Source organism: Ipomoea triloba, chromosome 3, assembly GCF_003576645.1.
Source record: "Ipomoea triloba cultivar NCNSP0323 chromosome 3, ASM357664v1".
NCBI classification, from domain to species: domain Eukaryota; kingdom Viridiplantae; phylum Streptophyta; class Magnoliopsida; order Solanales; family Convolvulaceae; genus Ipomoea; species Ipomoea triloba.
Window position 1 is genome coordinate 21,642,813 of NC_044918.1, and position 12,247 is coordinate 21,655,059.

At 34.9% G+C, this 12,247-nt stretch overlaps 1 protein-coding gene across 1 annotated transcript; it reads right to left on the reverse strand.

The window, feature by feature from the left end:
- Positions 1–1,248: 1,248 nt before the first annotated feature.
- LOC116011956 (ABC transporter C family member 10-like) lies at positions 1,249–8,625 on the reverse strand. Its single transcript, XM_031251398.1, has 12 exons — positions 8,413–8,625; positions 4,848–6,908; positions 4,376–4,696; positions 4,206–4,292; positions 3,527–4,114; positions 3,271–3,435; positions 2,900–3,194; positions 2,609–2,823; positions 2,219–2,524; positions 2,071–2,134; positions 1,657–1,896; positions 1,249–1,564 (listed from the first exon to the last, which is right to left on the reverse strand). Exons 2-12 carry the CDS (start codon positions 6,879–6,881, stop codon positions 1,452–1,454), a joined length of 4,428 nt encoding a protein of 1,475 aa, XP_031107258.1. The 5' UTR covers positions 6,882–6,908; positions 8,413–8,625; the 3' UTR covers positions 1,249–1,451.
- Between the last annotated feature and the right edge of the window lie 3,622 nt (positions 8,626–12,247).

Sequence of the window (12,247 nt, forward strand, 5' to 3'; positions counted from 1 at the left end):
TTTGTGACGCTCTATAATTCAATAACAAAAATTACTAAATTGCAACAAATAAGTTCACTATCACTTATTTTACTAATTTGCCACATCAATTTTTTGAAAATAAAAATATATATGTTTAATGCTAACAACATATTAGAAAAGATTTAAAATAAATTAACCACAGTCGGGCTTTGGGCTCTTATTTGATATTATTTTTAGTAGTTAAATATAATTTTTTTTCATATAAAAGTCTTAATGAATTAATATGATATTAGAATTGATTAAATTGATTTTGTTTCCTGATGGGAGAATAAAAAGAATTAAAGAAAAAAGAAATCAAGAAAAAGGGTAAAAACAATTAAAGAAATTAAAAGAAACGTATTGGAGCAGAAGGAAAGAAAGGGAATGAAGGCACGACAAGAGGAAATAATAAAAGGGGAAAAATGAAGTGGCAAAGGGCCGAAGGGGATACGATAGAAAGTAAATTAAGAGAAGGATACGGCCGGCAGAGAGAAAGAAAAGAGAAGAGCGGCGGCAGTGGAAGAATGATAGGAGCGGATGATGCAACGATCGAAATCTTTTGTATCGGTTGGTTCTTTTAATTTCTATTTGAATTTCTGTAATTCTTAATTATTTTGCTATCAATCACTAATTACGAGTAGCTAGGGTTTTAGATTTTCAACTCCATGTTAATTATTTATTGGTTATAGCATAAGTATAATTAATTTGGATGCATACTTATTAATTATTCTTGTGATTCGTTATTATATGATTTCTTGCTCGTTTCGCTGGATTCCATTTGAGTAGCAATTAGGTGCTTACGAACCATCTAGAGAAATGTTGTTTGTTATAGGGTTAGGTTGTCTACTTAGACTACCAATTAGGTTTAACTAGCGTCATTTGTCACTTTTAAGTACTTACGACAACAAATAGGTTTATATATCGGACCAAAGCGAAAAGAAATAAAAATAATATTGAAAATCAAGAGATCAAATAAGTTAGTGGTACAAATTCTATTGTACAAATTGCATGAGATGGTAAAGTAAAATTTTCGTTACTAAAAATTAAATTCATGTTATTTTATCCACAAAATTTTCAATTAATTATTATTATTTTTTGTCTTTATTCTCTATTTTACAGAAAGACAGAGATTCTAATGAATGACCCGATGTTAAAGTTTGGAAGGCATAAAAAAAAAAGTCTAATGGAACTTGATCTGTTCCAAATAGAGAGGAAATCTTGGTGTGAAATTAATTATAGTCATATAAATGTTGTGACCTTTCTTTAATTAATTTACTCAATTATTAATATCTATCTTAATTGCATAATAAACTTCAAGAAGATGGAGAAGGGAAGAATAAACAAAAGATTTCAATTGCACCTCTACCACTTGTTGAGCATTTTGATTTGATAAACAAAAGTTATCTATCTTCTCATTCTTGTGGTCTCGTTGGATGAATTGAAGTCGAAACTCACCGTGATTGTGCTGACTGGTAATGAGACCAATACTCCTTCACTAGTTGTCCATACAATGAACCTTCTTTCTTCATCAACTTCATCGGTTCATCATATTCTACCAGTTTCCCTGTAAATTACAAACTAGAATATGAGGTCATAAGATAATTGCTTGAACCTTTGAAGGAAAAGTGGAGGCATGGGTTGGGTTATCTATCTCACCGTCGCTGATGGCAAGAACCATTGTACAATCCATAACTGTGGGTATTCTATGGGCAACCGTGATCACAGTACAATCCGCGAATTCTGTTCTGATTGTTTTTTGCAGAATCATGTCTGTGGCGTTGTCAATTGATGCAGTGGCTTCATCCAGCACCAAAATCTTGCTTTTCCTTAACAAAGCGCGACCAAGACAGAACAATTGTCTTTGTCCCATACTCCAGTTTGATCCGTCTTCCAAAACTGATGAAACAAATTCTTTCTTGTTACTAAAAACCATGCATGTTAAGAGTTACACGTTGAAAAAAAAAAAAGAAGAACATATGCGTTTATAAGCCCTGAGTTATACTTGCTAATTGATTGGAGTTAATCTTACTGCTTTCCTGAGTGAGGCATATACTATACAACAAAACTTACCCAAGGAATCGAGTCCTTTACCCTTCTCCTTCACGGCTTCCTTTAGCTGGCACTTCTCAAGAACCTTATGAATAGAACACATGGTTTATTAAAGATGGAAGAAAAAAAAAACTTTAAAATACTGAGTTGAAATCTTGGCTATATATACCTCCCATATTTGGTTGTCAGTATGTTGAGAGAGGGGGTCTAGATTGTATCGCACTGTTCCATTAAAAAGAGTAGGATCTTGTGGTATAACCCCGAAGCGAGACCTCAAATCATGGAGCCCGATCTTAAATATGTCGATTCCGTCCACCACAATCCTACCGCCTGCTGGTTCAATCAGGCGAAAGAGAGCACCAATAAGCGTAGTCTTCCCGCTCCCAGTCCTGCCTACAATGCCAATCTTGTGCCCTCCTTCAAAGGTGCAATTTATCCCCCGCAGAACAAGCGGGGTATCTTCCCTATACCGAATCTGTTTTCCATATCACTCATCACTATGCAATGCTATGGGAATCCTTGCTTGTATTTATGCAAAATAACAAGGAATGAATTTTACTTGCAAGTCTTGAATCTCCACTTTACCTCTAGTCGGCCAATTCACTGGAGGGCGATTCTTTTCAAGGATCTCGGGAGCTTCACTTGGTACATGCATATACTGCTTTAGTCTTTCCACTGAAATGATATAGTTTGCGATGGTGCACTGGTTCTGGATGGAATTGACAAGGGACGTATTTAGCGATAGACCATAAGATAATGCCATCCCAATGAACCCTGCAACGTTATGGAAGATTTTTAGAAAACAATTTTTTTAAGAGCCCATACTTAAAGTTAAAGTTAGGCAGGAAACCTGAGCTAAAAGTCCCGGGAGGAAGCAAAACCATGCAAAGTGCAGATGAGGCAAGAATAGTCGCACTGATTGTTTCTAGCCTTTGAATCAACCACTCGTTTGCTGCGAAGTTGTAGAAAAAGGGGCTAGCATTAACATCAACTAACTCGAGATTCTTCACGAAGAATCTATCCTCCTGTTTAAACGCCCTAATTGTCATCGCTCCAGCAATAGATTCGGCTAGATGGCTTGCCACAAACGATTTGGTAGTCCCATTAATACGCATCAATTCTTTGGCAGATGAAAAGTAGTATCTCTGTTGTCCGAGCAACTTATCAGTTCATGTGAAATAGATAAAAGAAATCTAAGCCCTACAATGGTGAAATTATTACCTGTAATTGAATGGCGAGATAAACCATTGGTATGGAGACAAACAAGACTTGCCAGGTAACAATGGCTAGCACTGTAAGATTAGAATAGAAGTTTATGGCTTTTCCAAATGCAAATATCAAGTTAAACGGAACATCCAGATCAACAATACTCAAATCTATCGATACCTGCAATGATTATGAAAAGATTAATAAACATATGCAAAAGGAAGGGATAATGAGTTTATCTCCTTGACATACTTATAAACAAAAAACATACCCGACTTAGTATCCTTCCTAGTGGTATGGAGTCATAAAATGACATTGGTGCACGAAAGAGAGAGGTTAAAAGTTGTGAGAACAAAGAGCGCGATGATTGCACACCCAGAGTAACCGTCGTTAGAGATCTAGTCAGCAAGAATACCACTGAGGCGACACCAATTAGCAAGTAAACCGCAATTAGCTTCAAAGTACTAACTTGAGAATTTTCAACATTTGCGGCCATCCACGAGTTTTGTAATACCTGGCCAATCACAAATATAATGTGTGACAAAACTGTGATGGAAAAGAACAGGTAGCCCTTGTTCTGACTTAGATACTGCAAATAAGGCTTAAGTCCGGTGTCCCCCAATTCTCTCTCTTCTTTCTTAATCAGTTGATCACCAATAGAGTCCCTAGTTTGTTTGTCGAGTTGTGTCTTTCCGATTTCTCTTGTAGATCTTTTGCTCCTTTGCAAAGAAGTAACCTCAGCAAGCCTTTTAGAACCCACAGTTTCTTTGTGTGCCGCAACCAACTCCTGAAATTCTTTGCTCGAGGCCAATAACTGTTGATAGGAAGCCGCTTGTAAAATTTCTCCATCTGACATCAACTGAGGAAAGAAAAAGATAAAAAAAAAAGTGTCACTGTTTGTTTCATCAAAAACTAAATTAGAAAGAGAAATGAGGCAAAGATGAACAAACCAGGACAATATCAACTGCAGGAAGAAAATCAACTTGATGGGTCACAAGCAAGACAATCTTCCCCAAGAGAGCTCCCATGACGTATTCGTACAAAAGGCTCAAATCAGCTTTCAAATATAAATGAAAAACTAAAACATTAAGAATACTCAGAAGGATCACAAAGTAATCACATTGAATAGGTTGGTAGCAGTATGTGCATCAACAGCACTGAAAGGATCATCTAATAGATAGATGTCAGCATCTTGGTATAGAGCACGGGCAAGTTGGATCCGTTGCTTCTGACCGCCACTAAGATTAACTCCTCTTTCTCCTATTTCAGTAAGATCCCCATAAGGTAGTAACTCAAGATCCTTTATTAGCGAGCACTTCTCCAAGGTTTCCTGGTATCTCTGGCTATCCATTGAAGAACCAAATAGAATATTATCCCTAAAGGTTCCTGTCTGAATCCATGCTGATTGAGAAACATATGCAATTTTTCCATATACCTCAACCTGTTAAGGTACATAGGATGGTTGTGTTATCAAGAGTAAAGTTCTCAGATCTATAGAAGGCAAACAAAATCTATTAAAGAATATTTTAGACCAAAAGGAATTACCTATACAATATACTGATATTGTAAAAGATATAAGAAGTAGAACTTACAATTCCTTGGATGCTTGGAACTTCTCCTAGAATCGCTGCCAGAAGAGTTGATTTCCCCGAGCCAACCTCCCCACATATAGCAACCTTGTCACCAGGGCGAACCTCCAAATTGATGTTTTGAAGTGTAGGTTTCAGTGGATTTTCTTCCCAAGAAAGATTGGCTGACCTCAGACATATGGCAAAAGTTGCAACATTTTTCACAATATGCTTCTGTCTCACATTTGCATTATCCAACTCGGGTGCTCCGAGAAACTTGGCAATTCTTACAAATGAAACTTTAGCTTGAATCACTACACCGATAACATCAGGAATTGTTCTTATAGGATCCTGAACCAAGCGAAGAGTTGCTACAAAGGTGAAGACATTGCTTGCACGCAATGGAACTCCAAGAAAGTAGCAAGCTCCAAATGTAGCGGTTGATACCAATACAGGTGAGGACCAAAATAGAAAGCTATTATATGCTTTGCGCATCTGAACAGCCGATAACCACTTCTCTTCTACTTTCCTCATATTCTCGATGACGCTTTTGAAATGAGTTTCCCATGCATACAATTTCAGAACCTTCATATTCACAAGAGCTTCTGACATGGCCTTAAGCCTCTCATCTTGTTCATCCATTAACTTGGATTGAAACTTGTGCTGCAATTTTGCGAGGGGAGCATTGCAGAGCACAGTTAGTATTATTACTACCAAGGATGCAAAAGTTGCCGGCCCTACTGCTTGAAAGAGAATTGCAAGTGCAAAGCATAGTTGAAGGCTTGTGGTCCATGTTTGATGCAACCAAAACGGGAACTCTCCAATGCGATAGGCATCCACAGTGACATAGTTCATAATCTCACCATTAGAATGTGTTAGCTTGGCAGCATTGGATAATCGCATTTGCTTCTTATATATGGCGGCTGTAAGTAATGACCTCACTTTTAACCCAATTAGTCTGCATCTGAAGTACCATTGCCTTTGCGACAAAGATTCTAAGCACTTTGCAATGAAGAACAGTACAGCCAATATGTAGCCCTCATTTTTAAAACTTGCATTTCCTTCGGCAACCTCTATGAAGGCATTAAGAATCATAGGACCAGCAGAAATCATAATAATTTTCAGCAGCGCAAAAAATCCTGACACAAAGAGCTCATTCTGGTGGCACAAGATTAGTGTCCTCAGGATTGAAGGTTGGGACAAAGGATCCCGTTGTTTTTGTTTGTTCAATAACTCCATAAACATCAAGTAACATGACTCTGCCTTATCCTGTTCGCGCAATTTGGGAATGTCGTTATCCTCAAGAGTTTTCGCCCTCCCAAGTCTCATCAACGGATTCAACCACCAGAAAGTCATTGTGCTCAAAGTCCCCGCTTCAGCAAACTTACTGACTGATCCTACATGATCAATCTTGTTGCTTCCATTGGTAGTACCATTTAAAGGAGCATAAAGCTCATTTTCACTAAATCTAAAGCCTTTGTAAGTGCATAAGAGCAATAAACTTGCTCCTATGACATACAATACATCTAAAGCTATCTTAACAGATGCTTCTTTGTGAACAATAGCAATAGTGAGAGAGAAACAACAAGAAATTCCAGCAAAACCCAAGGCAAGAATGGTGAAAAGCTTGAGTGAGGTTTGTGAAAAATATTTTCCACGAAGGGTGACAGTTAAACTCAATAATAACCATGCAATCCCATGAAACAACATTAGTAACCACCAATGCATAGGCAACATGCTTTGGGTTCTCCTAACTTCCTCTTCTAAAATCCAAATTCCCAATGACAAATATATCACACCCACTAAACCATTAAAGATGGCACAGATCAATTGCAAACGACTAATGCCAATGCCACGAGAGCTCATAGGTTTTAATGTGGACTTGAAGAGCACAACAAATAGAAGCACAAGCAAAAGAATAACATCAAAACATATCATCAACATGTTATGGATACAGGAGGAAGGATGAGTAACGAACACCAAATCAGCAACACAGGGCTTCCCATTCTGATCTGTACAACCCGATGCGCCACAGAAAATAGACCAAAGCTTCTCCATCTCCTATTAACCTTTCCCTGCAAATCCCTTTCATAGCAATCAAAGCATTCATGTCAGCAAGAAAATAAACTTCTGAAAAATAAGCTAAACAGCTCTAGTAGAAAAATGAATATTTAACAGAACATGAGCAACTTAAAATAAAAATAAAATAAAAAAAGAAAAACATATACAGAAAGAAGAAAATTGCAACAAGTTATGCTGCCTTGTGTATGATCAGTGAAGTTCACTAGAAATCGTAGTTTACAATAGAACCCTTTGACCAGAGACCAGACAGATCAAAGTTGCTCAAATTCAGCAAGTCCAGTGAGAAGCATATACTAAAGAAAGCAAGAAACTTTTGCATTTTTATATAGCCGTTTCTTGATTTTAAAAAGAGTTAATTCCATTTTTAGTCCTAAATTTATATGTGCCAATCCACTCTTATTCCTTTTTTTTTATTTAAAAAAAAACATCAACACTTTTGATCCTAGTATTATTGTGACATAACCATTTTTGGTCCTCTATGAAAAAAACAATTTAAATTTCGTCAAATACAAAGGAATTTCAATCTTTAATTTTGTTTTTTTTTTTCAAAAAAAATAGATATAAAAAATATAGCAAGTCAACTTATTTTGTATAAAAAAGATCGAAATGTCGTTGTATTTAATGATATTTCAATGATTTTCTTGAGGGATGACCAAAAATGATCATGCCACAATAATATTAAGACCAAATGAAGATGTTATGAACTTATGATAAAAAGAGTAAAAGTGAACTGTCACTATAAATCTAGGATAAAAAAATATAATTAACACATTTTAAAAATTACATCAACGGTCATTGCAGGAATAAAAAATAAAAAAACAGAGAAAAGATGCAGAGAACTATACTTATTTTTTTTTTCCTTGTCTTAATAGGCAATTGATATAGAAGCCAAATATAGAAGTGATGAGAATAAGATCCACTTATAAATTGTAATGTAAACAGAGAGCATTATAAGATGGTAACCAAAAGCGAGATCCAAGACAGCAGCCATAAACATTAAAAAATGATAGCATATGACAGACATCCTACGCTCGACCAGTAAAATAGTAGCGAAACCTGGCAGAAGTCCGATAATACATCAGAGAGTTAATTCTATTTTTATCTTAGATTTATATTCCGCAGGTGATAATCCACTTTTAGTCATTTTTTATTAAAACATTCTCATTTGGTCCTAGTATTATTGTGGTATGACCAATTTTGGTACTTCATCAACAAAATCGTTAAAATATCGTTAAATACAAAGACATTTCAATCTTTTCTATACAAAGTATGTTAAACTACTATATTTTTTATGTTTATTTTTTTTAAAACATTCATAATTAAAGACTAAAATGTCCTTGTATTTAAGGATATTTAAACTGATTTGTTTATAAAGAATTAAAAATGGTCATGTTACAATAATATTAGGACCAAAAGTAAATATTCTAATAAAAAAAAACTGTCACCTATAAATCTAGCCTAAGACAAAAAATAGAATTAACTCCAAATCAAATGTCAGAAGACTAACCAGACGGGACAAGCGGCACCAGTCTCGGATGAAGATGGCAGTTCACCCTCACTAAACACTGGGATTTTCTCAAAGTCGCAACTTTTTGGCGTGAAAATTAAAAGTAGAACCCACAACCGGGCACTGTTTTATCCATGATTAGGGTGGTGGGTTGGGTTGGTTTTGGATATTCTGGAGCACATACAGCCCCAGACATATACGTCAGTGTATAAAATTGCGGCCGCCAATGGGAACTGAATGTGTGTGTGTTTATATGCATATGCATATATAGAGGCGTTTGAGCTTGCGAAAGGAAGAGGAACGCGTCATCGCTCACGTCTTCCCGGAATAAAGCAGAGTTGTCGTCTTCCTCGTGAGACGTATACAGATAGAACGCTTCCTCATGAGTTTTTTTAAATTGTAATGGAAATTTTAGTCTCCGTCGGGTCCATTATTGCATGTTTGGTTGGTTGCAATTTTGTTTCCTTACTTACCAATCTAATTCATTGCCATAATAAATTACTACGTATAATGTTTAGTTGGAAAGAATGGTAATTCATGCACCTCTCTATGAAAATTTTAATTTGGTGGTAGCTAGAAAAGGAAAAAATAAAAATTACTATATTACCCTTTATTATGTTTTTGAATACTACTGACTCTATTACAATGTAGTATTGTGTATACATTATAGTTGAAAAAATTGTTAGATGCTCGACGGGCGCCTAGCGCACTATGTATTTTTTTTATTTATAAATTTGTTTAAATTTTTAAAAACTTGATAATTATAAACTATTTAATACTTTAATAGTTAATACTAAAATATTAAATATTAATTTAAAAATATCTAAAGTTTGACAATTTTAGGGTTATAACGATGTCATTTTGAATGGAGTAACCCATTTAAAAAAGAATATAACAATAGCTAATTAGCCGACTAGGCGATCTAGGAAGCCTATTCGGCCGCCTAGCCGACTAGACCACCAATTATGGTGATACGCTAGGCAGCCGGCGAGCGCCTAACGCCTAGGCGCCGATTAATCGGTGCCTAGGCGGAATTTTTGTAACACTGGTATACATACTTTCTATTTCTTAACCTATTAAAGTACAAATAGTCAATGCCATTATTGAGGTTCGAACCTGTAACCTCTCATTTGGGAAAGTCACGGAGGTGCCCTTTTATTATTATTATTATTATTATTATTATTATTATTATTATTACACAAAGGTATTTCAGTCTTTATACCACTTCTTTCCTTCCCATTCTCAATAATTCAATTTCTCCTTACCAAACAATGTTTGAATCCTAATTTTATTCTTTTCCCACCAAATTATAATTCTTTTCCTCCTAATTCATTCCTTTTATTTTAGTTGACAATGAAAATACTTCTTCTAACACTTTTTCTTTTCTTTTAAAAAAACAATTACCTTCTTTGGTTGAGGGAAATGAATTCTTCATTTTTTATTATTGATATTTCCATACCTTTTTGGAATAAAAGATGTAAGATAAATTCTTATATTAGTCTAGCATATTTCTACTATGTAAGAGTATTTATAGTTTTAATATTAATTATTATTAGCAATTTGTTTTCGCCCACTAAACAATATAATCAATATTTCATGTTTAGTTTGTTTTAAGCGTCTCAAAAGTATATATAACTCTAATTGATGGATAGGGTATTAGAGCGATGATGAGTCGGACCACTCTTTTGGGGCAATTTATATCGTGGATCAGGGTGCATATCGTACTAAAACGATGTCGTTTTAGTTATTTTAATTAACAATTTATTTTTTTTATAAATCATGTTTTCCGTTTCGGGCGGTCTATGTATTTGTGTTAATATTCTGTGTATTCTTTGAAGGCATTATGTGTATTGTAGACTACGATTCTGTGTATTTATTTTAGGAGTACTTAAACATAGGTTGTGACGTGTTTTGTGTATTCGAATGTTAGGAGGATGATTTCTGCGTAGTTGTGTCAATATTCTGTGTATTCCCTCAAGTCATTCTGTGTATTCTAGACAAGGATTCTGTGTATTCATGTTAGTGGTACTTAAACACATGGGTGATGTGTTTGTGTATATTTGGTGTTTTCATTTTCTGTGTATTCTTTGAAGGCATTCTGTGTATTGTAGACTACGATTCTGTGTATTCATGTTAGGGGTACTTAAACATAGGTTATGACGTGTTTTGTGTATTCGAATGTTAGAAGGATTATTTCTGTGTAGTTGTGTTAATATTCTGTGTATTCCCTGAAGTCATTCGCGTCCACTGTCCACTAACATTCGAAACGGCGTCGTTTCAGACCAGGATCACAATATAACGATTGGTAGTTGGTCAGATCGGAAAGCTCAAGACTAGACCGTGTAGACAATGAAATCTAAGTAGTAAAGTTAGGCCCATAAGGAGAGAGCCTATTGGCCCACAGTCTAGCATGAGGCAAATTATGTTGTGGACCCAGGTCCACCTTGCAAGGTGGTCTTGGGTCCAAAACTACGTCGTTTTTGTCTCCTTTTTTTTTTTTTTTTTTAATTAGTAAACATATTGCTGAATATAGAGTTGTCAAAAAATGTGTGAATGTAGAGGTTTCAATGTGTGAATGTAGAGTATAGAAATCGTGAATGTAGATTTATGATTGTGTGAATGTAGAGTTGCCCAGAAATGTGTGAATGTGGAGGTTTCAAATTGTGAATATGGAGTATAGAAATCGTGAATGTAGAGTTATGCATGTGTGAATCTGTAATAGAGTTAAGAAGTTCTAGCAACTTGTAGCCCTGTAATGTGTGAATGTGGAGTTCTCAAGTTGTGAATATGGAGTATAGGACCTATGAATATAGAGTTTTGAATGTGTGAATGCATAACAGTGGTAATATAATTTCTAAACATATAATCCTGTAATGTGTGAATGTGGAGTTTACAATGTGTGAATGTGGAGTTTACAAATTGTGAATGTAGAGTATATGATATGTGAATGTAGAGTATATGATATGTGAATGTAGAGTATATGATATGTGAATGTAGACCCAGGTCCACCTTGCAAGGTGGACCTGGATCCACGGCATAACAACCCTTAGCATGAATAGAAACAGATTAGGAATTTATTCCTTTGACAAGGCGTTTGGTTGAGAGGAGGGAATTAGGGGGAAAAGAATTGTAATTCCGTAGAATTGCAATTCAATGAATAAAGTTGGAATTGAAATTACAGTGTTTGGTATGTAGGAATAGCAGTATAGAGAATTGAAATGTAAGAAGCGACTGAATGTCTAAAATGCCTTTACGTAGTGTAGTAGTAGTAATAGTAATAATAATAATAATTTTTTCAAAAAAATAATAATAATTATTATTATTTCAAAATAATAATAATTCTTTCAATAATAATAATAATAAAATTATTTAAAAAAAAAACCATTGGGTATGAGAGGAGGGCAAATTTTTTTTACACTAACAGAATTGCCCATCCTCTCCACCGAATTGCAATTTTCTCCAACCAAACGGTGTAATTCGGCATTGCAATTCCTTTACACCTAAATTCATCCCAACCAAACACCCCCTTAAACATCTGGACATATGGATGACTGTGCTTAGACGCGCCCATATATATATATATATATATATATATATATATATATATATATATATATATATATATATATATATAATTTTTATTTTTAATTTATATTTAATACTAATATATTTTACATGTAATACTTTTATTATTTTTTTTGAGTACTATTGACTCTGTTACAATGTAGTATCTGTTTATAGCTACTTTTTCAACCAAATGAAGCATAAAGAGCCAATATTGCCTTCACTGAGGCTCAAACTCACCCCTTTCAATGTGGGGGTGCAACCGGGTGCC

Coding starts and splice junctions, on each gene's coding strand:
- LOC116011956 (XM_031251398.1), bottom strand. CDS start 6,881: ATGGAGAAGCTTTGGTCTATTTTCTGTGGCGCATCGGGTTGTACAGAT. Junction 2,824..2,899: donor TCCCGGGACTTTTAGCTCAG/GTTTCCTGCCTA, acceptor ATAACGTTGCAG/GGTTCATTGGGATGGCATTA. Junction 2,135..2,218: donor CTGACAACCAAATATGGGAG/GTATATATAGCC, acceptor TCTATTCATAAG/GTTCTTGAGAAGTGCCAGCT.